The sequence below is a fragment of the Miscanthus floridulus genome, chromosome 1 (assembly GCF_019320115.1).
Source record: "Miscanthus floridulus cultivar M001 chromosome 1, ASM1932011v1, whole genome shotgun sequence".
Taxonomy (NCBI): domain Eukaryota; kingdom Viridiplantae; phylum Streptophyta; class Magnoliopsida; order Poales; family Poaceae; genus Miscanthus; species Miscanthus floridulus.
Window position 1 is genome coordinate 146,636,773 of NC_089580.1, and position 26,447 is coordinate 146,663,219.

Genomic DNA, 26,447 nt, shown 5'->3' on the forward strand with positions numbered 1-26,447 from the left:
AAGCCGAAGCGGGACGAGGATGCCGGCGAAGGCGCCTCCAACCATCCCGGCTAGAAGAAGAACAAGTAGCGGTGCGAGGGCTCGCTCGTAGCCATCGCCGACCGCAAGGGCGGTCAGAAGCCTATAGAGGGTACCCCGAACCACTTCAAGAAGCTACTCAAAGGGCCATGCCTGAACCATGCTTTCCCCATCAAGCACATATACAAGGACTGCGGCCTCATGAAGCGATTCTTATCCGGAGGCTCCAACAAGGGGAAGCACAGGGGGGACCCCAACCCGGCCACAAAAGATGCCAGGGAGAAGGACTACGGCTTTTCGACACTTATATGGAGGCTCCAACAAGGGGGAGCACAGGTGGGACCCCAACCCGACCACAAAAGACGCCGAGGAGAAGGACTATGACTTTTCAACACTGGATGACTGCCTCATGATCTTCGGAGGGTCAGTGACCTACGACTCCAAGCATTGCCAGAAGCTTACGCGCCGTGAGGTCTATACAGCCGAGCCGGCCATGCCTACCTTCCTTCAATAGTCGGAGTCTGCCATAACCTTTGATCAGATCAACCACCTGGAATGCATCTCGCAGTTGGGACGATACCCGCTCGTGGTCGACCCGATCATCGGCATGAAGCGACTCACCAAGGTAGTGATGGATGGAGGCAACGATCTCAACATCATGTACGTGGAAACGCTCGATGCCATGGGCATCGACCGAGCGCGCATCCAGCCAACCGGGGTGCCTTTCCACGCATCGTGCCTAGAAAGCAGGCCATGCAAATCGAGCAGATCGATCTACCCGTCACCTTCAGGGATCCATCCAATTATAGGATGGAGACCCTTATCTTCGAGGTGGTCGAATTCCATGGAACCTACCACGCCATCCTGGGATGTCCATGCTACATGAAGTTCATGGCCGTCCCCATCTACACCTATCTAAAGCTGAAGATGCCAGGACCATGTGGGGTCATCACCATTGGCACCTCCTTCCAGCGCGTCTACGAGTGTGAGGTCGAGTGCTGCGAACATGCCACGGCAATCGTCGCCTCCAAGGAGCTTGCGGCCGTCATTAAGGAGGTCGCTGAAGAAGCACCAGACCCCAAGCGGTCAGCCAAGTCTTTAGAGCTAGTGGAGGGTGCCAAGGAGGTCCTCATAGACCCTAGCGGCTCCAAGAGCAAAGTGGTGCGCATTGGCACCACGCTTTCCTCCGAATAGGAAAGCACGCTCGTCGACTTTCTCCGCGCCAACAGAGACATCTTTGCATGGAAACCCTCAGACATGCCTAGCATTCTGAGAGAAGTCACCGAGCATGCCTTGAAGATCAGGCAAGGCTCCAAGCTGGTGAAGCAGCGCCTGCGTCGCTTCGACGAAGGGAAGCGCAGGGCCATCGGCGAGAAGATTGTGAAGCTTTTGGTGGCCGGATTCATTAGGGAAGTATACCACCCCAAGTGGTTAGCCAATCCCATTCTTGTATGAAAGAAGAGTGGGAAATGGAGAATGTGTGTTGACTACACGGGTCTTAACAAAGCGTGTCCAAAGGATCCATTTCCTTTGCCACGCATAGATCAAGTAGTCGACTTGACCTCAGGGTGCGAAACCCTTTGCTTCCTTGATGCGTACTCTGGGTACCATTAGATCGCGATCAAAGAGTCCAACCAGCTCGCGACATCTTTCATCACCCCATTTGGATCGTTTTGCTACGTCACAATGTCGTTTGGTCTGAAAAACACAGGGGCTATGTACCGGCGTTGTATGCTCAAGTGTTTCAGGGACCTCATCGGGTGAACCGTTGAGGCCTACGTGGATGACATCGTGGTCAAGTCCAAATGGGCTGACCAGGTCATAGCCAACCTTGAGTAGACCTTCGCAAAACTCCGAGCAAACGACATTAAGCTCAACCTCGAGAAGTGTGTTTTTGGGGTCCCAAGGGGTATGCTGCTGGGTTTTATCGTATCCGAGCATGGCATCAAAGGCAACCCAAAGAAGATCTCAGCCATCACAAGGATGGGCCCGATTCAAAACATAAAGGGGCGAACGAGGTCTCCCCCTCTATCAGCTCCTAAAGAGGGCCGACCATTTCGAATGGACGCCCGAGGCTTAGGAGGCACTTGACGTGGTCAAGCAGCTTTTGACGAAGGCCCTGATCCTGGTCTCCTTGACCGACAGGGGAACCGCTTCTGCTCTATATTGTGGCCACCACGCAAGTGGTCAGCGCTGCCCTGGTGGTAGAGCGAGAAGAAGAGGGACACACCCTCAAAGTGCAGCATCCCATGTACTTCATTATCGAGGTCTTGTCTGACTCCAAGACCCGCTACCCCTAGATCTAAAAGCTCCTGTACGCCATCCTTATCACTAAGAGGAAGTTGTGTCACTACTTCGAGTCACATCCGGTGACGGTTGTGACTTCCTTCCCTCTTGGTGAGGTCGTCCAAAATCAGGATGCCATGGGAAGAATCACGAAGTGGGCACTCGAACTGATGGGTCAAGGCATTTTGTATGCCCCCCGGACGGCCATCAAGTCCCAAGTGCTGGTTGACTTCATTTCAGAGTGGACCGAGGTCCAAATGCCACCAGCGGTCGTCGACCAAGAGTACTAGATGATGTACTTTGATGGATCGCTGATGAAGAAAGGTGCCGACGTGAGACTGGTCTTCATTTCGCCCCTCGGGGTACGCATGAGGTACATGGTTCACCTCTATTTCCCCTCCTCTAATAATGTGGCTGAGTATGAGGTGCTCATCAATGGCCTACGCATCGCCATCGAGTTAGGTATCTGACGCCTCGATGTTCGGGGTGACTCCCAGCTGGTCGTCGACCAAGTCATGAAGGAGTCGAGCTGCTAGAACGCCAATATGGCTGCATATTGCCGAGAAGTCCGCCAGTTGGAGGACAAGTTCAACGGTCTCAAGCTCAATCACATCCCGAGGCATCTCAATGAGGCAGCCGACGCACTGGCAAAGACGGCGTCTGGCCAAGAGCTGGTGCCAACGGGTGTCTTCGCTAGCGATCAGCAGAAGCCCTCGGTCCGCTATGAGGAGCCAGAACTAGCTGGTGTTGGGCCGCCCACCCTGGCCTTAAGGGCTGACCGGCCGGTGGCTCCATCTGACCCCGAAGTCATGGAGCTTGAGGAGGATTCAGCGATAGAGCCCGACCCTCTGGCCGTGAGGCGCTGCCGATAGACAAAACAAGGGCTCGGTGGCTCGCATGTCGTGCCAAGTCATTTGTCGTTATCGATGGCGAACTCTATAGGTCAAGCCACACCGGGATCCTGCAATGCTGCATCCCCATCGAATAAGGGAAGCGGTTGCTGTGCGATATCCACATTGGGGTCTACGGTCACCATGCCACACCTAGAACCCTGGTCGGAAACACGTTTCGATAAGGCTTCTACTGGCCGACCGCAGTAGCTGATGCCGAACAGATCATGCGCACCTACGAAGGGTGTCAATACTACGCTTGGCAGACCCACTTGTAGGCCCAAGCACTCTAGACGATCCCCATCACGTGGCCGTTCACGGTCTAGGGGCTCGATCTGGTCGGACCTCTAAAGAGGGCGCCCAAGGGCTATACGCACTTGCTTGTCACCATAGACAAGTTTACGAAGTGGGTAGAGGCTCAACCGATCTCCGTGATCAAGTCCGAGCAAGCCGTGCTATTCTTCCTTGACATCGTCCATCGCTTTGGAGTCTCTAACTCCAATATCACAGACAACGACATGCAGTTCACTGGAAAGAAGTTCCTCTGATTCTGCAATGAATACCACATCCATGTTGATTGGGCCGCCATGGCGCACCCCCGCACTAACGAGCAGGTTGAGCGCATGACCGAAATGGTTCTACAAGGCCTCAAGCCTAGGATCTTCAACCGGTTGAACAAGTTTGGTGGACGATGGGTCACGGAACTTCCCACGGTGCTCTGGAGCCTGAGGATGACCCCAGCTGGGCCACCAGCTACACATCATTCTTCATGGTCTACGGTTCCGAGGCTATCCTCCCGACCGACCTCGACTATGGAGCGCCAAGGGTCAGGGTGTATGACCAACAGGGAGCCGAGGCGTCCCTCAAAGATGCCATGGACTAGCTAGACGAAGCACGCGACGTCGCCCTCCTCTGCTCGGCCAAATACTAGCAAGTGTTACGCTAGTACCACAGCCGTCGAGTGTGGGGTCAGGCCTTCAACGTCGGGGACCTGGTGCTTCACCTCGTCTAGAGCAACAAGAACCACCACAAGCTCTCTCCACCATGGGAGGGACCGTACGTCGTCATGGAGGTGCTCCGACCAGGCGCCTACAAGTTCAAGACCATCGACGGCGTAGTCTTCGTCAATGCTTGGAACATCGAGCAGCTATGTCGTTTTTACCCTTAATATACGCACACTTTCTCTTATCAGTTTGGCTATCAAACTCCCCGATCTTTAGTGACACCTGACCCCAGCAATGGTAGGGGGTCGGGCCTCACTCAGGGGCTGATAAGAGCATATCTATCCGGTAGACATTCTCTACGCCTGACCCTTTCTCACATTAAGACCTAGAAGCGAGGTTTGCAGAAAACAAACGCTGAGTAAAACTGGTCGGACAGCGAGAAACCTACACCCCAGCGGCTATGACGTCTTTGCTCACTAGCGTGATTAGAGTTTTTTCCACACCCTAGGCTTTTTGGCCTTAGCTACGGAAAGAGTCGGTATGCGTCTAAGAGTATATCCACCTGGCAAACTTTCTCCATGCCCGACCCTCTCTCACGTTGAGACCTAGAAGCTAGGATTGCAAAAACGAACGCTGAGTAAAACTGGTCAGACTATGAGGAACCTATGCCCAGTGGCTATGGCGCCTTTGCTCACTAGGGTGATCAGAGTTTGTCCACCCACACCCCAGGCTTTACGGCCTTAACGACAGAAGGGGTCGGAACGCACTAACCTTTTTATACAAAAAGGGGAGAAGGGCTAAAAAGTTGTTTGGCCATAACAAAATTTAAGAGCTTGTCCATTTATTACAAGTTCGTCGCCTGGCTTATCTGCCTAACTAATTTCTTAGGGGGATGATCTCATCCTCTATCTCCACAGGTAGGTCCTATGTCAGCGGGTCACACAAGTCGATTAGATGGCTTGGCCGCTGCTGAGAGATGGGTAAGGAGTAGTAGGATGCCTCATGCGGGTTATTCCGACTCCATCACGAACGACGGACCCGAATTCCACTCGAACATATCCGGTAAGAGCTTCCCGAACCTGTCGCTCGTGCCATCGAGGCAAGTCCTACACCAGCGGGTCACCCTTAAATTACACATGTTTTCTCTCATTAACTTCGCTATCGAGCCCCTGACCCAGCAATGGTAAGGGGTTGGGCCTCACTCGGGGGCTGGCAAGGGTGTCTATTCGGTAGACATTCTCTATGCCTGACCCCTTCTCATGTTAAAAAACTAGAAGCAAGGTGTGTAGAAACAAACTCTAAGTAAGACTGGTCGAACTGCAAGAAACCTACGCCCTAGCGGCTACGGCGCTTTTGCACACCAGCGTGATCAGAGTTTGTTGTTCGCACCCTGAGCTTTAGCCTCCACCTTCCTAGGAAGGGTTTGGAGGGGCCCACCTATGGAATCTCCATCGAGGAGAGGCCAACAGGTCACCCAAAGTCGATCAGATGGCTCAGGCCGCTACTGAGAGATGGGTAAGGAGCAAGAGGATGCCCTATGCAGGTTATGCCAACTCTGTTACGAACGACGGACCCGGACCCCACACAGACATATCTGGTAAGAGCTCCCCGAACCCATCACTCGAGCCATCAAGGTAACTTTACCAACCGCCACTTTACTTTTCCAATGCACGAGCATTCATTCATCCATTCTAATGAATGCATTCATAGATTCATCCATACATTCATCCCATACATCCAAGCATCGCATATGCAAAGTCTGCATCACAACGCTTCACATCACGTCATGAAGCGGTAGTCATCTCATTCGATATGAGTGGCGACTGACCGAGGTTCGAAGGCCGGTCCGTGAAGGGCTTGAGGCCGCCTCGCGTCAAATAGAGCCAAGGGAGAAAAACGTAGATGAGCCCCAGCGGCCCTTGCCCGACCCCACTCAGAAGCGGACAGGGACATCTCAACCTTCTCGTTTGATCCTAACGTTGAGCCAAGCCCACAGAGTCTCCATCGAGGAGAGGCTAGTGGGCCACCTGAGTCGCTCTCCAGAGCGACATGGGCATCTGTCGGGAGGCGAGTTAAGGAGCAGTGGTGTCGGTGCAAAAAGTAACCAACAAGTAAATATTTGTAGTTTTGCCGTGCGTTGTGATCGGATGTGGCCTAGCACTCAATAACACAGGATTTATACTGGTTTAGGCAACATGCCCTACATCCAGTTTTAGTCGGTTGGTGACTTTATTCCTAAGCCCAGATGCTCGAAGTTTGCTGTGGGGTTACAAACGAGTAGGAATAAGAAGGGGGGTGTTAAAGGCCCGGTCGGACTCTGAATCGAAGGGCCGAGAGTGACGGGGCTCTAACATGCGCTAAGTATTGGAGTGTATGCTCTGTGTAGCTTTAGAGTTCTAGAGCTATTGAGCTATTCGAGTTCTTAGGTCCATGAGTGCTCAAATCGTCTAGCTTCTCTTTTTTTAGGAGAGCTAGAGAGCCAGAGAGAGCTTTTTAGGAGAGAGCTCATCCCCTTTTATAGTCAAAGGGGATGGCCTTACAAGTCAAAGAAAGGGCGAGAATGTATACATGTGCTACCTAGTCTTGTTGCCCACGCTGTCGGGTATGAGACGGTCGTCGACACCCACAATATTGTTTATGTCCAGATGCATGTGGTAGGCTCTACCGTGTTAGCCTGGTATGGCAAACATCGGCGCCTACAATACTGTTTGTGTTCTGACACACCTGGAAGGTTGCATAGTGCCCATCTGGCTTGGCCTGGTAGCACCGTCCTATAGGTGCACAGGGTATGGTAGAGTATGGTCCTCGGTATTGCGGTTTGACTTGAGCACCTTACCTTATTTGCTCTGCCTGATCCCCGGGCCCTCACCGAGTGGGCATCCCCGGTCAGTCGTTCCTAGTCGGCACCGACCGTGTTGGTCGGAGAAGAGCCATGAGCAGAGGTCCAGCATATCCCCGGTCGGAAAAGGATTTTGGAGTCAAACTATGTCCCCACCTTGGCCAAGCCTTCCAGTCAGGGACCGGATCATTCTCCTAGCCTGTCATTATGTATCTGGGCTGCCCTGGGAGGCACGCGTTGTCGCTATGCCATCTGCTAGGCTGAGTTTTTGTAGGGAAGCTGGTCCATTGGGGACCCTGGGTTTATGAACCCGATAGGAGCCCCCGAGCCCTTTTGGGACTTCTGTGAAGTCATGAAGGGGTTGTTTACACTCATTTCATGAGCGCACCCGGTGGGTGTAAGATCATGGGTCGCCGTCGGACAAGACGGAGCACAAACCTAAAGTGTCATGCACGACCGAGGTGTCAGGCGAGACAAAGCGCCAACCCAAGTGTCGGGCGCGGCCTAGGGGTCGAGCGAGACATAGCGCCAACCCCAAGCGTCGGGCACCAACCCAAGTGCCGGGCACGGCCGAGGGGTCAGGTGAGACAGAGCGCCAACCCAAGTGTCGGGCGCCAACCCAAGTGTTAGGCACGGCCAAGGGGTCAGGCGAGATGGAGCGCCAACCCAAGTGTCGGGCACGGCCGAGGGGTCGGTCTAGTTTCGTGCGTTACCCCATCCACGGTTTCCACAACCGGAGGGGTTGAGCTAACGTCGCTTGCCTCGATGGCTTGAGTGATGTGCTCGGTGAGCTTAATAACAGGTATGTTCGAGTGGAATCTGGGTCCATCATTCATAACGGGGTCGGCATAGCCCTTATGTGGCATTCCACTGTCCTTAATCCACCTCCTGGCAGATGCCTGAGCCATTCCGGAGACCGACTCAGGTGGCCCGCTGGCCTCCCCTCGATGGAGATTCTGTGGGCATGGCTCGAGGTCAGGATCGAATGAGAAGGTCGAGATGACCCCGTCTGCTTTTGAGCGGATCGAGCAAGGGCTATTGGGGCTCATCTGTGTTTTCTCCCCTAGCTCTATTTGACACGAGGCGGCCTCGAGCCCTTTGCTAGTCGGCCTTCGAACCTCGGTCGGTCGTCGCTCATATCGAATGAGGCGACTACCGCTTCATGACGCAACACGAAGCGTTGTGATGCAACAACTGCATATGCAATGCTTGGATGTATGGGATGAATGTATGGATGAATGTATGAATGCATGCATGAGAATGGATGAATGAATGATTAGGCACTAGAAAACAAAAAAGGGGGTTTGGTAAGGTTACCTCGATGGCTCGAGTGATGGGTCTGGGGAGCTCCTATCGGATATGTCCGAATGGGATATTATCCATCGTTCATGACAGGGTCGGCATAACCATCATGAGGCATCCCACTGCTCCTTACCTGTCTTTCGATAGCCGCCCGAGCCATCCGATCGACTTGGGTGACCCGTTGGCCTGTCCTCGATGGAGATTCATTGGTGGGCCCTTCCAAACCCTGCCTGGGAAGGCAGAGGATCATTTGCGTGTGGTTGCACCTTATTTCCCATGTCCGAGTTGTGGTAGTGGTGGGCCCTACGTAGGCCATGTCCTGATAACCAAGCGACATTTCATCGGGCAGGGCGTGTCCCATCAGCCGGGGCCACGTCCCGCCACACGCCTTTCCGCATTAAATAGGGGGAAGGGAGAGGATTTTCCTCCCATTCCTTCGCCTTCCTTCAACCACTGCCGTTCCTCCTTTTTGCCAAGTCTGTTCATGTGCCATGGCCATTTCTAGGAGGGAGGAGGGTAGAGCGAGGGAGAGGAGAACTCATAGATTCATTCATAAATTCGAGGCACGATGTTGAACTAGAGGCCTTCCAACATAGACGAGGAGGTGCTAGCCACCTTCGCCGAGATGGGGCTGCTCCCATCAAAGGAGGTGGCGCAATGGAGGGCTCCTACGCTAGGGGAAGTTGTTCCGCAACCCCGGGATGATGAGGTGGTCTCCTTCCTTGCCTTCCACAAGCGTGGGCTCGGGTATCCCTCGCACAAGTTCCTACGCGGGCTCCTCAACGAGTGGGGCCTTGAGCTATAGCACCTCAACCTGACTAGGGTACTACACATCACTGGCTTCATCACCATCTGCGAGGCCTTCCTCGGGATGGAGCCGCACGTGGACCTCTTCCGGTGGATATTCAGTGGGCAAGCCCTGTCCGAGGAGAAGCCACCTAGATTCACGCCGGTTGGGGGATTTGCCTTGCAGAAGAAGCCAAAGCTGTCGGTCCCCTACCCTACGTACTCCCCCAATGAATCCAACCAGGGGTGGCATGGTGAGTGGTTCTACATTAGGAACCCGGCGGAAGCGCCATTCCCGACGTTCACCGGAAAAAGGCCGAAGAGGAGGGAAAGCTGGTCCTATGGTCCCGCTGGTCGATAGAACAAGTTGGAGGTTATTGAGACGGAGCTCCAGAGGCTTGTGTAGCATGGCCTCGATGGGCTGTGGGTCTTCCATACCTTCTTCCGCCATCGGGTCCCCTCATTGGCAGAAAAAACACGGCCGATATGGGAATACTCCGGCTCGATGGATCCCGACCGCGCGTCATCGGAGGAGTTGCTAAAGGATGAAGTCTGGAGTTGTCTCGATTGGGTGCTATAGTTGAGGGATAAAAACTCCCTCGAAGGGACGCTCGGTCCCCTTCATGCCGTGAAGCTATCCAATTTGGTATTCCCCCCCTTTTGTGACCTTTTCCTTCTTGTTTTGATGTTTTGATTGATTCTGAGTTGTCCGTTTTGAAGGGACTCATGGGCTAAATATCGGCCGCATCTTCCGAGAGGGCTAGAAGGCACAGCTCGACAAGCTACCTAGAGGGAGGTGGTGCTTGCCAAGGAGAAGAAGAAAGCCGAAAAGGCCCAGAGGAGGTTCGATAAGGAGAAGGAGATCAACCAGTGGGTCTAGGGGGGCGAGAGCCGAAGTGACATGGAGGCGGAGCTCGAGTCAGAGGAGCCCATGGAGATGGATGATGACACAAGTGCCTCAGAGGACGAAGGAGTTAGGGGCGCTGTTGTGACCTCGGTGGAGCACCATGAGCCCATGGCTACGTCTATCGGTGGCGGGCGTGATGTGGATACGCGTGGCGACGTTCCTAAGTTGAGGAAGCGCATTGTGGGCAAAGACACTACCCTTGAATGAGAGGCAAAGCGGGCGTAGTCGCCTTGCCCTTCGGAGGCATCGTCGGCTTCGTGCCCCCCGCTCCGAGTGTGGTAGATTATGCTGGTCGGTCTGTTGGACGTGATCGTTCCCCTACATCTTTAGGGATGGTGCATGTGCGTGACCCCCAATGGGGGGATGCCCCACCAGTTGCTCTGGTGGTTTCGCCATGAGCTGGCGGTCGTGGCCGTTCACGGGCCGATCGGTGACCGGCTGGGTCAGCCCCTCCCTCGGCTGATGCGAGGGGGCATGGGTCACGACCCATGAGTGATCCTCATCTGATTGGCTCATCGTCAGCCAGTCTAGGCTTCAGGGCTCTGCCGCTTTCATCTAGGTATGCATTCATACTCCTTTTTGTTCTCATAGTTGAGTTTTTGAGTGTGACTAACCTATGCTTGTTTGACAGCGGCCAGGGGCTAGCGGGACTGGGAATCTCCCCACCTCCCATGTGAGAAGAGTGGAGACCCAGCCTACAGTGGGTCATGATGAGCGGCGGGGAAAGTAGGTTGGCAGCAGCGTGACCTTCCCTACTGGGGGTTGCGTCTTCTCGAGTTGGAGGTGACTCTCATGGTCCCTATGGTAGCAGTGGCGATGGCTGTGATGGTGGTGATCCCCATGGTGATAGCAGAAGTCAGGTTGGAGGTGACTCTCACGGTCCCTCCCCTAATAGTTGCAGAGGTGGAGAGGAGGGAAACTAGGCTCCCTGCCTTGCCCTGCGGAGGAGTGCATGGTTCACCTACCTGGTTAGAGCTGGAGGGGTCGGGAGGAACCGCGACTAGGCCAGAAGTAGTGCATCTACCGGTGAGCCGTGGAGTCCTGGTGGTGGACATCCCCTTCTTCGGCGAGGAAGACACCAGGGTGGAGCCGCCGACCATCCTGCCATCCCGGGAGCTGGTGATGATTCAGTGGTCGCATGATACTACGATGGCTGGATCTTCCAACAGGTTGGGGGCAACCCATGAGCTGGCGTGGCCTTTCCTCGATGAGCCGGGAAAGGCCCGGTTCATCCTTCATGATGAGGAGGAGGTGAAGCTCTGGCACCTGCTCAGGGAGAGAGGACTATCGATGGAGTCCGATCTTGCCCTTACTAAGGGGAGGCTCAAGGAGGCCTTGGAGAGGGTTGAGCTCGTCCATCAGGCCATGATAGTCGACCTACCACGCGTTGTAGAGGTAAGTTCTCTACATTTTTGGTGTTGCCCTTAACTCCTTGGCCTTTCAATGGTTGTCACTGCATGCCTACTTCTTGTCTCATAGAATCTAGAGATGATGTCGATCCATAAGTCTTGATTTCTTCAGGAGGAGCACGGTCGGATGGAGCAAGAAGCAACGGTGTCACAATGGGTTGACAAGCTCAGGCACCAGCTAGAGTCCGCCCGCCATGAGTCCCAAGATCGAGCGGCCGTGGCAACGGGAGCACGGGCGGCGGAGTTGTGTGCGGTCGAGCATGTGACTACTATTGAGCGGGAACTTGACGCGATGAAGGTCCACTTGGTGGAGACCAAGGCGGCGCTTCAAAAGTCCTTGGAGGCTCTAGAGGCAGAGTGGAAGGCCCGGTTGGATGCCGAACAAGAAGTGGTTGTGCTCCGGGGGCAGATGCTCAGGGTAGAGGAGTTGAACGCTCAACTGCTCGAGAGGGTGACTCGGCAAGAGGAAGGGCTCTCCATTCTCGAAAATGCCTACCTTGGTATATATCTGTTCTGCCCTCAGTTGATGCCTTGATTTTTCCTTTCCTTTGCTTCTAAATTTGTTGTCTTTTTCTAGAACTGGGTGGAAAGATCGGCTCTCTGGAGCAAGAACTAGAAACGGTCAAAGCGGCGGTCAGTCGGGGTGTGGAGGTGCTAGTCCAATCCCTTGAGGAGCGATATGCTCTGTAACACCTCGGGTGTTTAAATACTAAAATAGGACATGTCATCATATGCATTGCAAATCATTTGGTCATATGGAAAACTTTGATATGCATTCACTAAAACAAGTTTACATTTATGTTATGAGTGTTGCCTTGTATGGTTTGAATTGAGTTAAAAATTTGGTTTAGATTTTGAATTTTCAAGAAAACCTTGATTTTTTTCAGTATTTAAAGCCTACCCTGAAAAACTCATTTCAAAATCTAAGTATATTTTGGGGTTGAGCCCAAAAGCAAAAGTGTAGAGCTTGGCAAGTTATACAAAGTTTGTTTTTGGAGTTTTCAAAGTTGTTATAAAAAATTTGAAGTAATTTGAAAAGGCGAGATTCTTTAAATATTCCCTTTTTTAATTCAAATTTGCATTTCAAAATGTAGACCGAATTAGGGGATGGCTATAAAAGAAAAGTTGTAGAACTTTAAATTTGGAGCAACTTTTATTTTTGGAGATTTTTGAGTTGTTACAAAAATTTGGGAGTAATTTGGATTTTTAAATCGAATGGCAGTTTTGGTAATTCTGATGAACAGTAACCGCGGAAGCCAACTCACCGTCCACGATCTTCCTTCTGCTTCCAGACGCGACGATGGCTGCCCTTGGCTTCGCGCTGGCATGGGAAAGGCTCCTGCGTGGCTTCTCCTTGCTTCTGAGCCACTCTATAAGGACTTCACCGTCGCCATTTTTCGCCACTCTCCTCCTCTGTTTTCCAGTTGCCATCGCCGCTGCTCTGTCGTGCGTTTGCCATCGCCGCAGTGCCTCCACCATTTCGGTAAAGCTTGTTCCAGCTCCGCCTACTCCTTGCGCACCTAGCCAACTGAGTCTTGGTGTCTGATTCCACCGGGAACCCGCTGTGCGCGCCTTTCTTCCTCTTGGCCGGCAACCTGGCCATCGTGGCCAGCGCTTTCCGGTGAGCCGTTGCTCTTGCTCAGTGTACCTCCAGCTTCGCCTTGATGCCGTGGTGCTTAATACCTTGTTGCTTGATAGTTTTGTTCACTGCAGTCGCCGGAGCACCGCCACCGTCGACGTTTTGCTCCGCCGTGGTTGCTCGGATCGTCGACCTGCTTCACCATTGCTTCTCCAGCCCTGTTCTTTGCTCCATCGAGTTTAGGGTGAGCTACTGGTGCTTCCTGTGCACGTCGAACCACTCATCCGTTGCTCTTTCGATCCAGCTTTATGCTCCAGTGCGTTCGGGGTGAGCTCCAGGTTCTTTTCCGAGTTGTTTGTATGAGCTCCAGGTTCTTTTCCGAGTTGTTTTTGTGAGCTCCAGGTTCTTTTCCGAGTTGTTTGTATGAGCTCCAGGTTCTTTTCCGAGTTGTTTGTGTGAGCTCCAGGTTCTTTTCCGAGTTGTTTTTATGAGCTCCAGGTTCTTTTCTGAGTTGTTTGTATGAGCTCTAGGTTCTTTTCCGAGTTGTTTGTGTGACTCCTGGTTCTTTCCGAGTTGTTTGTGTGAGCGGGTGAGTTCAAATTGGAATTTTTCCTTTTTCAGAAATGATTGAATAGTGCTGTAATTTGTTATTTTTGTGTAGATTTATTTAGAGCTCCAAAAGTTATGAAAATTTTTGTGTGACCTCTCTGTGATGTATATTATTTAGGAAAAATATTAAATGTTACTTTTCAGTAATTTTTGAATGTGAAAAAAAATTGCTCAATTAATTAATAAATAAGTTTCCATGATTTTTCTAGGCTTAATTAATTATCCAAAAATTATGAAAATTGTTTTGCCACTTAGTTATCATGTGATGAACCTTTACAAAAATTTTGAGTTCAATTGAAATAAGTTTTATGAATATGTTTAATTAGTTGTTAATTGGTATCCATCATCGAGCATCATATTTTGTATCTCGCATTATGTTAAACATGGCATTGTTACTACGTGTAGTGAACGAAGGTGAGCACGTGGTAGTTAATCAAGTTGTGGAGGAGGTTAATCCGTCTGTTGAGGTCGGATCGAATACTTGTGTAACGTCGCAGGAGCCGGACTTTTCCGTCAACGAAGGCAAGCCCCGGATGCATACAACCCTACCTTGTATTTTACAAATTGATTTCGTTTTTGCTTCTCGTTACTGCATTAAGTGATTAGGAGTCAAGTGAAAAACAAATTGGTGCATTACCACCCTTGTTATTCCATAATTACCATATTACCAGTTTTAAATTCGTATATGCCTAGTTATGCTTAGCTATGCGTAGAACGATGAAAGTCAGGTGATTACCTGTCACCTGCAAACTTTAAACGGGATTTGATTAACTTATGTTATCATGTGATATGGGAATGTGGAGTAATAAATCTAGACCGGGTGGACTCGGTGTGTGTGAGCCACAAGACATGGAGGTCTTGTGAGCAGGTTCTTTCCGCCTGTGTCGGTTAAGGCACGTCCGTTGTTGAACTGTGTGCGGTGAGACTTTGTAGTACTAACCACATACTCTGGTAAGCCTGATCTTGGCAATTCTATTACGAGAATGGCTACTCGCGCACTGGGAGTGGAGAGATAGTGGGAATAGCGTGTACCCACGTGGCAATGGGCTGGATTGGTGGTGTACTGTATTCTCGGGTGGCGTGGACCCATTCTTGTTTAGAGGATCTGAGGGTAGGTTGATATATGTAAGTCGGGGACCTACATATGTTGTGTGGTCTGGAATCCCCAGCTGGGTTTTAATCGGTTCGAATCATCGTTGCTCCTCGGTTATGGAGACTCACTTCTCTGTTCATCATCGTAGCACTAATAACTGGAACTCGAATAAGGCTTGTGAAGGTGTTGGATATGAAGTTTCATGATCTCAACATGGATCGTGTCAGCTTTGTATATGATTTTATGAAGTTTTCTATATAAAGAATCTTATTAAAGAGCTTTTACGCAAAAGAACTTTAATTATTGTTAAAGCTATACCTTGAATCCGTGAGCCTGCATTCCTGAGTCTTCTCAGTCTTATTTTGGTTAAGTCTTGTTGAGTACTTTTGTACTCAGGGTTCGTTGACCCTTGTTGCAGGTGAGCCTCATGAGCAGATCTGTTTTGGATCATGCTGCATGACTATCGTTCGTTCTGATGATGAGAAGTAAATGTGTGATCCTTGGGCAGGATGCTTAATTTGTGTGTAATGTATATGTTAATTATGCCACTCCACTACTACTATGGTTTATAATAATTATCGAACTTAGTTTGTAAGGTTTAAAACAACTAGTTTGTAAACTATGTTACCGTAAGACTTCCGCTGTTTTTACTCTAGTTTTGATATTTGAATAAATGTTGTAATACTGCAATGACTCTGTAACGTGATCCTGCTCGGAAATCATGGATGATTCAGGGTTCCCCGAGGACACCCGACAGTCTTTTTAAGTTAATGGAAATGTATGCATAAATGTCAAAGGTCGTCGGACAGTGACAGGTGCATGTGAGCCCTATAACTTAGGAGGTTCTGCCACAGAATGGTATCAGAGCATCCGTTATAAGGTTTTTGTTGTATTGTTTTACAAAAACTTCAAAATGATTGGGATGACTAAATTTAACTTGCTAATGTGGTCCAAATTGCTTCTGACTTATCTTATTTCTTTCTCACCATTCCTTATTTGATTAAAAGGGTCTTGTGTGGTGGAGTAGTAATATTACTATGCCCTATATAAAAATAAATGTTATTTATGTGCATTATAAACTTTGATGTTTTTGTTCGTAAGAACGATTCATGCATCATGAATAATTCACTCGTTACTTCCTTCACCTCTTAGTCTGGAATTAAGTAGTGAGTCTGGTTTGAGGAATGTAATCCGTCTTAGCTACTTTTTGGATTTTGATCAAGTGGTCTTACTTGGATTAAATTAGCTTCCTACAGTATGGCTCGTGCCAAGATGACGCCCCATAAGTCCACTAGACCCAAAGGAGTTCCTCGTCACCAACTTGCCCCTAGGAATGATGGTGCTAGTAGTAGCAGCTCTAGGCCTGATCCCCAGGCGGAGATACAGAGAATTTCTACAGAATTAGCATAAGCTACTAGAGATAGGGCTTTGGATGCTATACAGGTAGGAGAATTACAGGATCAATTGAGCTGTCTCACCACCGCACACAGGAACTATGAAAGAATGTTAGTTCGTACGGTGGAGGGACAAAATGAGGCTTGGCATAGGGAAAATGTAGCTAGAGCTAGAACTCATGAGCTAGAATTCTATGTAGAAGATTTAGAAGAACATAATACCTATCTACATGAGGAAGTTCATAGGCTTAGCAATCTACTAAACCCGAATCATGAGCCTCAAGCTGATGCCATGGATCCCGGTGTCATCCTTGTCGATGATAACGAATCGGAAGAGGAAGAGGAAGAAGATCCTGAAGAATTAGTAATGATCAATGAAAGTGATGATGAAGGCGGTAATAATTCCGGAATGGATACCAAGCCTGAAGTTTGAAGTAATCACGGAAAAGAGTAGAGTTGTATAACAGTTAATTATGGTTAAGCTATGTATCTTGTTTTGGTACTTATAGGTTCTGGTGTTTATAGTAGTAAACCCTATGTAATGTGGCTGGAGTAAGCTTTTGTGCAAATCAATAAAGACATGTGAATAAAGTTTGGTTTGTTATGAGCAGCTGCGTCGTACGCGGGGTTCGTATGTTCCTGAAACTTCACAAGATGAGGATGGTATTCCAGATCCACCACCAGTTCCAACAAATCTAGCTGATGCTATAACTGCACTTATCAATGTGACGGCTGAAAATTCCCGTTTGCTTCATGAGATCGCCCTAAGTAATCAGAATCAGATGCAAGGAAACCGTGGTCGTCACCATAACAGATAGGAGGCTACATATGTTGATTTTATAGACACAAGACCACTGGTGTTCACCAAGGCAGATGAACCATTGGAGGCTGATGACTGGCTTCGAACCATGGAGCAGAAATTTGACCTTATTCCATGCACAGAGTATCAGAAACCTGCGTTTGCCGCCCAGCAACTTAGAGGAGCAGCAAGTGCTTGGTGGGCAAACTTAGTGGCTATGCAACCAGCTGGCATTCCAATAACCTGGGCTGAGTTCCGTACTACCTTCAGAGCCCATTATATCCCTGAAGGAGTGATGGCAATGAAGTTAGATGAATTCCTTGCTTTGAAACAAGGAGATCAAACAGTGATGCAGTATGTGGGAAGATTCAATCACCTGTCACAATATGCATCCGAACATGTTAATACTGATGCCAAGAAGAAGAGGTGGTTTATGAGAGGTTTGAATACCAAGCTGCAAACAATGATGACAACTTGCACCAATATCACTTATCATGAGGCAGTAAATATTGCAATTGCTTCAGAGTCAAAGTATCGGCAGCATAAGGAGCTCAAAAAGAAAAAGAGTGTGCCGTCTGGATCTTTTGGGGGAAATCAGAAGAGACAGAGGGTGATTTATCATCCAGTACATCATAATCGTCCTCCTTACCGTCCGCCACAGTCTCAAGCCGAGCAACAGTCAAATGTCCGTCCTGCTATAACCTATCTGAACTCACAGTCAACCAATGCTCCTGGTAGCAATGCTCCAACATCCCAGGGTCACAACTATCCATGTTACAATTGTGGAAGGACTGGTCATTTCTCCAGGGAATGTCCATATCCTAGGCAGGCTAATCAAAATTATCAGAAGGCCCCTGCCAATCAACAACAAGGTCAGGCACCAAACAAGAACCCCAATCAGAATGTTCAGAAGGGCAAAGATGAGAGGAAGACAGGACGGGTGTTCTATATTCAAGCTGGAGAAATTCCAGAAGGGGGGCCAGTGATGATGGGTATGTTTCCTGTTGCCAATCACCCTGTAGTTATACTTTTTGATTCTGGCGCATCACATTCATTCATCAATAGAACATTTGTCGTGAAGCATGAAATTTCAATTGGGGCAACAAAGGAAAGTTTCTTTATACAGTCGCCCGGGGGATGTCTGTGTACTAAGGAAATGGTATACCAGGTACCCGTAAACCTGGGTGGGCATATTTTTCCCACTACCATGATTATCCTTAAGGATCAGGATATAGATGTAATCTTGGGAATGAATTGGATGTATCAGCATAAGGCTATTATAGATGCTTTGAATAGGACTTTAAGAGTAAGTTTGCCTAATAGTAATTCTCAACTTCTTATCCAACTTCCAACCCTAAGAAGATCAGTGGGCAAGATTTGTGCAACTGCTGTCAAAGAGATTAGAGATATTCCGGTAGTGTGTGAATTTCTGGATGTGTTTCCTGAGGATTTACCCGGTTTACCACCTGATAGGGATGTACAGTTTAATATAGAGTTACAACCTGGAACAGCTCTGATTTCTTGAAGGGCTTATAGGATGCCACCTAAGGAATTGGCCGAGTTGAAGGCTCAGTTACAAGAATTAATTGAGAAGGGGTTTATCCAACCTAGTTCCTCACCTTGGGGATGTCCGGCAATATTTGTGAAAAAGAAAGATGAGACCCTGACGTTATGTGTTGACTATCGCCCGTTGAATGAAGTGACTATCAAGAATAAGTATCCCTTACCCCGGATAGATTTGCTTTTTGATCAACTGGCCGGAGCCAAAGTTTTCTCCAAGATAGATTTGAGGTCAGGCTATCACCAAATCAAGATTAAGTCTGAGGATATTCCCAAAACGGCATTTACCACAAGATATGGATTGTATGAATACTTGGTAATGTCTTTTGGTTTGACAAATGCTCTAGCTCATTTCATGTATCTGATGAATTCAGTATTCATGCCTAAGCTAGACAAGTTTGTAGTGGTGTTTATTGATGACATCTTAGTATATTCCAAGAATAAGAAAGAACATGTGGAACATCTCAGAATTGTTCTGACCCACTTGAGAGAACATCAACTATATGCCAAGTTCAGCAAGTGTGATTTTTGGCTTAAGGAAGTGCAATTTCTTAGACATGTCTTGTCAGCCGAATGAGTTGCAGTTGATCCTAGCAAAGTGAAGGATGTGCTTGATTGGAAACCGCCAACCACAGTTCATCAAGTTCGGAGTTTTCTTGGATTGGTGGGATATTACCGTCGGTTTATTCCAGATTTCTCAAAAATATCAAAGTCCATAACTGAATTATTGAAGAACCAAGTCAAGTTTGTCTGGTCATCAGATTGTGAGGAGGCTTTCCAGACTTTGAAGAGACTGTTGACTACTGCACTAGTGTTAGCTCAACCTGATATCGAGAAGCCGTTTGATGTTTATTGTGATGCTTCAGGTATTGGTATTGGATGTGTGTTGATGCAAGAAGGCCGAGTCATTGCCTATGCGTCCAGGCAACTTAAGCAGCATGAAGAACACTATCCGACTCATGATCTGGAGTTAGCAGCTGTAGTTCATGCTCTGAAGATTTGGCGGCATTACCTACTTGGTAATACGTGTCATATTTATACAGACCACAAGAGCTTAAAGTATATCTTTACTCAATCGGATTTGAACATGCGACAAAGAAGATGGTTAGAACTGATTAAGGATTATGATTTGGAAGTACATTATCACCCAGGTAAAGCAAATGTGGTTGCAGATGCCCTTAGTCGCAAAAGTTATTGCAATTGTCTGACAGTGAGAACAATGGGTTTGAATTTATGTCAAGAAATGGAGAAGTTGAATGTAGAAGTAATTCAACAAGAAAGTTTGACCAACATAATTGTTGAAGCTACTATTCGAGATCAAGTTATTGCTGCTCAGAAGGAAAACAAGGGTATAGCCTATATCAAGGAAAAAGTCAAGAATGGAAAAGCGGAATGCTTCAGCATAGATGATGAAGATGTGTTATGGTTCAAGGATCGCCTGGTGGTACCAAAAATTCCTAAGTTGCGGCAGTCAATTCTAGAAGAGGCACATGCTACTAGGTTATCTATCCATCCGGGAAGCAACAAGATGTACCATGACTTAAAGCAAAGATTCTGGTGGACTAAAATGAAAATAGAGATTGCTAGATATATAGCAAAGTGTGATACTTGTCAAAAGGTGAAAGCTATACATTTGAGGTCTGCTAGTGAATTACAACCATTACCTATTCCATCTTGGAAATGGGAGGACATAAGTATGGATTTTATTGTTGGTCTACCCACGACATCAAAGGGATTTGATTCAGTATGGGTTATTGTAGATCGACTAACCAAATTAGCACATTTTCTTCCAGTCCAGAATACATATCCCACTATACGGTATGCCAAGATGTATTTAGAGCGAATTGTAAGTCTCCATGGAGTACCCAAGACTATTGTGTCAGATAGGGGTACACAGTTTGTCTCCAACTTTTGGAAACAATTGCATTCTTCATTGGGTACCAAACTTCTGTATAGTACAGCTTATCATCCACGGACTGATGGACAGACTGAAAGAGTCAATCAAGTACTTGAAGATATGTTAAGGTGTTGTGTCCTTAACTATTCCAATAAGTGGGATGAGTGCTTACCTTTGGCCGAGTTCTCATACAACAATAGTTATCAGGAAAGCATTAGAATGGCTCCATTTGAAGTACTCTATGGTCGTAGATGCAGAACATCGTTGAGTTGGTCGGAGCCTGGAGAAAGAAGATTCTTTGGAGTTGACCTTGTGAAAGAAACAGAAGACAAGGTTAGGCAAATACAGAGTAATCTGAAGATAGCTCAGTCCCGCCAAAAGAGTTATACGGATAGACGGCGGAGACCATTAGTATTCAACAAAGGAGATTTTGTATATCTGAAAGTATCACCAATGAAGGGAGTTAACCATTTTGGTGTTAAAGGAAAATTGGCACCCCGATACATTGGACCATATCAAATTTTGGAGAGGTATGGAAAAGTAGCATATCACTTGAAATTACCTGAACATCTCGCAGCTGTGCATGATGTGTTCCATGTTTCTCAATTGAAAAAGTGTCTCCGAGTGCCTGAACAGAATGTTGAAGTTGAAGGAGTGGAACTAGAACCGGATTTAACTTATTCCGAATATCCTATCCGAGTGTTAGATCAGAAAGATCGTGTCACTCGAAGGAGGACAATCAAGTTCTACAAAATACAATGGAATCAACATTCAGAAGAAGAAGCTACTTGGGAATCCGAAGATTACTTGTTAGAAAAATTTCCAGAGTTTCTTGCGGCAATATAGAATAATGTTAGTGTACTATGTTGTTACCAATCAAGTTTGTAAAGGAACCTTAGCTGTTTTATGAACAGATTTTGGATATTTTTGGACTGACACATTTCCTTTTCCATTACTTACCCTATGACTTTGAATCTCGGGACGAGATTTCTTTTAGGGGGAAGGATTGTAACACCTCGGGTGTTTAAATACTAAAATAGGACATGTCATCATATGCATTGCAAATCATTTGGTCATATGGAAAACTTTGATATGCATTCACTAAAACAAGTTTACATTTATGTTATGAGTGTTGCCTTATATGGTTTGAATTGAGTTAAAAATTTGGTTTGGATTTTGAATTTTCAAGAAAACCTTGATTTTTTTTCAGTATTTAAAGCCTACCCTGAAAAACTCATTTCAAAATCTAAGTATATTTTGGGGTTGAGCCCAAAAGCAAAAGTGTAGAGCTTGGCAAGTTATACAAAGTTTGTTTGTGGAGTTTTCAAAGTTGTTATGAAAAATTTGAAGTAATTTGAAAAGGCGAGATTCTTTAAATATTCCCTTTTTTAATTCAAATTTGCATTTCAAAATGTAGACCGAATTAGGGGATGGTTATAAAAGAAAAGTTGTAGAACTTTAAATTTGGAGCAACTTTTATTTTTGGAGATTTTTGAGTTGTTACAAAAATTTGGGAGTAATTTGGATTTTTAAATCGAATGACAGTTTTGGTAATTCTGATGAACAGTAACCACGGAAGCCAACTCACCGTCTACGATCTTTCTTCTGCTTCCAGACGCGACGGTGGCTGCCCTTGGCTTCGCGCTGGCATGGGAAAGGCTCCTGCGTGGCTTCTCCTTGCTTCTGAGCCACTCTATAAGGACTTCACCGTCGCCATTTTTCGCCACTCTCCTCCTCTGTTTTCCAGTTGCCATCGCCGCTGCTCTGTCGTGCGTTTGCCATCGCCGCAGTGCCTCCACCATTTCGGTAAAGCTTGTTCCAGCTCCGCCTACTCCTTGCGCACCTAGCCAACTGAGTCTTGGTGTCTGATTCCACCGGGAACCCGCTGTGCGCGCCTTTCTTCCTCTTGGCCGGCAACCTCGCCGTCGTGGCCAGCGCTTTCCGGTGAGCCGTTGCTCTTGCTCAGTGTACCTCCAGCTTCGCCTTGATGTCGTGGTGCTTAATACCTTGTTGCTTGATAGTTTTGTCCACCGCAGTCGCCGGAGCACCACCACCATCGACGTTTTGCTCCGTCGTGGTTGCTCGGATCGTCGACCTGCTTCACCGTTGCTTCTCCAGCCCTGTTCTTTGCTCCATCGAGTTTAGGGTGAGCTACTGGTGCTTCCTGTGCACGTCGAACCACTCATCCATTGCTCTTCCGATCCAGCTTTATGCTCCAGTGCGTTCGGGGTGAGCTCCAGGTTCTTTTCCGAGTTGTTTTTGTGAGCTCCAGGTTCTTTTCCAAGTTGTTTGTATGAGCTCCAGGTTCTTTTCCGAGTTGTTTGTGTGAGCTCCAGGTTCTTTTCCGAGTTGTTTTTATGAGCTCCAGGTTCTTTTCCGAGTTGTTTGTATGAGCTCCAGGTTCTTTTCCGAGTTGTTTGTGTGACTCCTGGTTCTTTCCGAGTTGTTTGTGTGAGCGGGTGAGTTCAAATTGGAATTTTTCCTTTTTCAGAAATGATTGAATAGTGTTGTAATTTGTTATTTTTGTGTAGATTTATTTAGAGCTCCAAAAGTTATGAAAATTTTTGTGTGACCTCTCTGTGATGTATATTATTTAGGAAAAATATTAAATGTTACTTTTCAGTAATTTTTGAATGTGAAAAAAAATTGCTCAATTAATTAATAAATAAGTTTCCATGATTTTTCTAGGCTTAATTAATTATCCAAAAATTATGAAAATTGTTTTGCCACTTAGTTATCATGTGATGAACCTTTACAAAAATTTTGAGTTCAATTGAAATAAGTTTTATGAATATGTTTAATTAGTTGTTAATTGGCATCCATCATCGAGCATCATATTTTGTATCTCGCATTATGTTAAACATGGCATTGTTACTACGTGTAGTGAACGAAGGTGAGCACGTGGTAGTTAATCAAGTTGTGGAGGAGGTTAATCCATCTGTTGAGGTCGGATCGAATACTTGTGTAACGTCGCAGGAGCCGGACTTTTCCGTCAACGAAGGCAAGCCCCGGATGCATACAACCCTACCTTGTATTTTACAAATTGATTTCGTTTTTGCTTCTCGTTACTGCATTAAGTGATTAGGAGTCAAGTGAAAAACAAATTGGTGCATTACCACCCTTGTTATTCCATAATTACCATATTACCAGTTTTAAATTCGTATATGCCTAGTTATGCTTAGCTATGCGTAGAACGATGAAAGTCAGGTGATTACCTATCACCTGCAAACTTTAAACGGGATTTGATTAACTTATGTTATCATGTGATATGGGAATGTGGAGTAATAAATCTGGACCGGGCGGACTCGGTGTGTGTGAGCCACAAGACATGGAGGTCTTGTGAGCAGGTTCTTTCCGCCTGTGTCGGTTAAGGCACGTCCGTTGTTGAACTATGTGCGGTGAGACTTTGTAGTACTAACCACATACTCTGGTAAGCCTGATCTTGGCAATTCTATTACAAGAATGGCTACTCGCGCACTGGGAGTGGAGAGATGGTGGGAATAGCGTGTACCCACGTGGCAATGGGCTGGATTGGTGGTGTACTGTATTCTCGGGTGGCGCGGACCCATTCTTATTTAGAGGATCTGAGGGTAGGTTGATATATGTAAGTCGGGGACCTGCATATGTTGTGTGGTCTAGAATCCCCAGCTGGGTTTTAATCGGTTCGAATCGTCGTTGCTCCTCGGTTATGGAGACTCACTTCTCTGTTCATCATCGTAGCACTAATAACTAGAACTCGAATAAGGCTTGTGAAGGTGTTGGATATGAAGTTTCATGATCTCAACATGGATCGTGTCAGCTTTGTATATGATTTTATGAAGTTTTCTATATAAAGAATCTTATTAAAGAGCTTTTACGCAAAAGAACTTTAATTATTGTTAAAGCTATACCTTGAATCCCTGAGCCTGCATTCCTGAGTCTTCTCAGTCTTATTTCGGTTAAGTCTTGTTGAGTACTTTTGTACTCAGGGTTCGTTGACCCTTGTTGCAGGTGAGCCTCATGAGCAGATCTGTTTTGGATCGTGCTGCATAACTATCGTTCGTTTTGACGATGAGAAGTAAATGTGTGATCCTTGGGCAGGATGCTTAATTTGTGTGTAATGTATATGTTAATTATGCCACTCCACTACTACTATGGTTTGTAATAATTATCGAACTTAGTTTGTAAGGTTTAAAACAACTAGTTTGTAAACTATGTTACTGTAAGACTTCCGCTGTTTTTACTCTGGTTTTGATATTTGAATAAATGTTGTAATACTGCAATGACTCTGTAACGTGATCCTGCTCGGAAATCGTGGATGATTCGGGGTTCCCCGAGGACACCCGACAGTCTTTTTAAGTTAATGGAAATGTATGTATAAATGTCAAAGGTCGTCGGACAGTGACAGGTGTATGTGGGCCCTATAACTTAGGAGGTTCTGCCACATGCTCTCGAGGGGGAGCTCGACCAGATTTGCAACATCACGTAGGTGGTCGTCTTCGAGGTGTTTGGGTCAGGACCGAGCACCAGTACGCCCGTCGTCCAGCTAGCGGAGGTCCTAAATGAAGTTTGGGCGCTCATCTCCAATGACATGTTCTATGGAACGACGGGGGTGCTAACCTCGGTGGTGACCCATCACCCCAATCTAGACTTTATGGCCATCTATAGAGGATACGCCGATGGGTGGAGCGCAGACGAAATCCATGCGCTGGAGGAGAGTTGGGTGGCCACATGCACAGATGGTTGCCGAGCAGATCACCGTGCAGTGGGCGATGGAGGCTCGCTGTTTGTTCATGGCTAAAGACGTGCGCCGAGAAGATGTCGTCTAGCCTATGGAGGGAGTGGAGACCGAGTCAGAGGCGAGCGTCGTCCTGCCCCCAACAGAGCCGAACATCGTTCCAACCAGAAGCGAGTTGCCTTCATCCTTGTCGACCATACCGCCAGCCGATGCTGCCGGGAGGCCATAATAGAGTTTAGAGTAGAAATAGTTAGTTCATGTAAGAGGTGAGTTCGTGGGGGAGCCCCTGTGTCGATAGCTTTACATTTGTGAATATTCTACGTCCGCTTTGTGATGAAATCACTCATGAGGGGAAGCTTGTCCCATCCACCCTTGTTTTTACCCTAGTGTAGCTTTGTTTTTTGTCGTTTCTTTTTCGCACCTGCCCGTTGACCCGTATGCTGCAACCTTAAGAACCCAGGCGTGGCCCACGAGGCTCAGCTACTCATAACCATAGGTTGTGGCGGGGTGTGATCGGTCAGGAGGTTAAAACGCAAGTTACATAGGGTAATCAAAGGAATGGAATGCCCTTTCATTTAGGTGAAAAGTATTACTATATGATAGTAAAAGAGGAGGGAGTATCAGACCCCTATGGAGCCCCCGAGCAACCTAGGCCAAGAGTGCTCGGGCTAGGGTGCTGTAGGAGCAAATGTTGAATGGAAAGAGAATGATAAGACCGAGTTTTAAGGGAAGAAACGACGTAACTGTTCGATGTTCCATGTGTTGGTGAGAACGTTACTATTGTCGTCCTTCAGCCGGTAGGCGCCCGACCGAATCACCTCGGTCACCATGTAGGGTCCTTCCCATGGTGGAGAGAGTTTATGTTTCTCTTGGGTTGACTGGGTCCTTCGGAGTACAAGGTCACCGACCTCAAGGATCCTCCCCCTGATTTTTCTTTCATGGTACCTATGAAGAGTTTGCTAGTAACGAGCGGAGCAGATGACGGTTGTCTTATAAGCCTCCTCGAGCAGGTCGACCACATCCTGCTAAGCCTCCGTGGCTCAGTTTTGGTCGAAGGCCTTTACTCTTGGGGCGCTGTGATCGAGGTCAGAGGGCAACACTGCTTCGGCTCCATATGCGTGGAAGAAAGGGGTGAACCCTATGGACTAGTTTGGCGTTGTTCTTAGGCTCCAGAGGATCGCTGGAACCTCAGCAACCCATCACCGGCATACTTCTTCAGTTGGTCAAAGATGCGGGGCTTGAGTCCTTGGAGGACCATGCCATTGCCCCGCTCGACCTAACTGTTGGTACGTGGGTGCCCGACCGAGGCCCAATCGATCCTGATGTCGTATCTGTCATATAGAAGTCTAGGAACTTCTTCCCAGTGAAGTTTGTTCCATGGTCAGTGATGATATAGTTTGGAACACCAAACCGAAAGA

General features: G+C 47.6%; 1 protein-coding gene across 1 annotated transcript; it reads left to right on the forward strand.

The window, feature by feature from the left end:
- Positions 1-2,849: 2,849 nt before the first annotated feature.
- On the forward strand, positions 2,850-3,176 carry LOC136464855 (uncharacterized). The gene has a single exon (XM_066463804.1). The coding sequence runs from the start codon at positions 2,850-2,852 to the stop codon at positions 3,174-3,176; it is 327 nt and encodes a 108-aa protein (XP_066319901.1).
- Positions 3,177-26,447: the final 23,271 nt, after the last annotated feature.

Coding starts and splice junctions, on each gene's coding strand:
- LOC136464855 (XM_066463804.1), top strand. CDS start 2,850: ATGGCTGCATATTGCCGAGAAGTCCGCCAGTTGGAGGACAAGTTCAAC.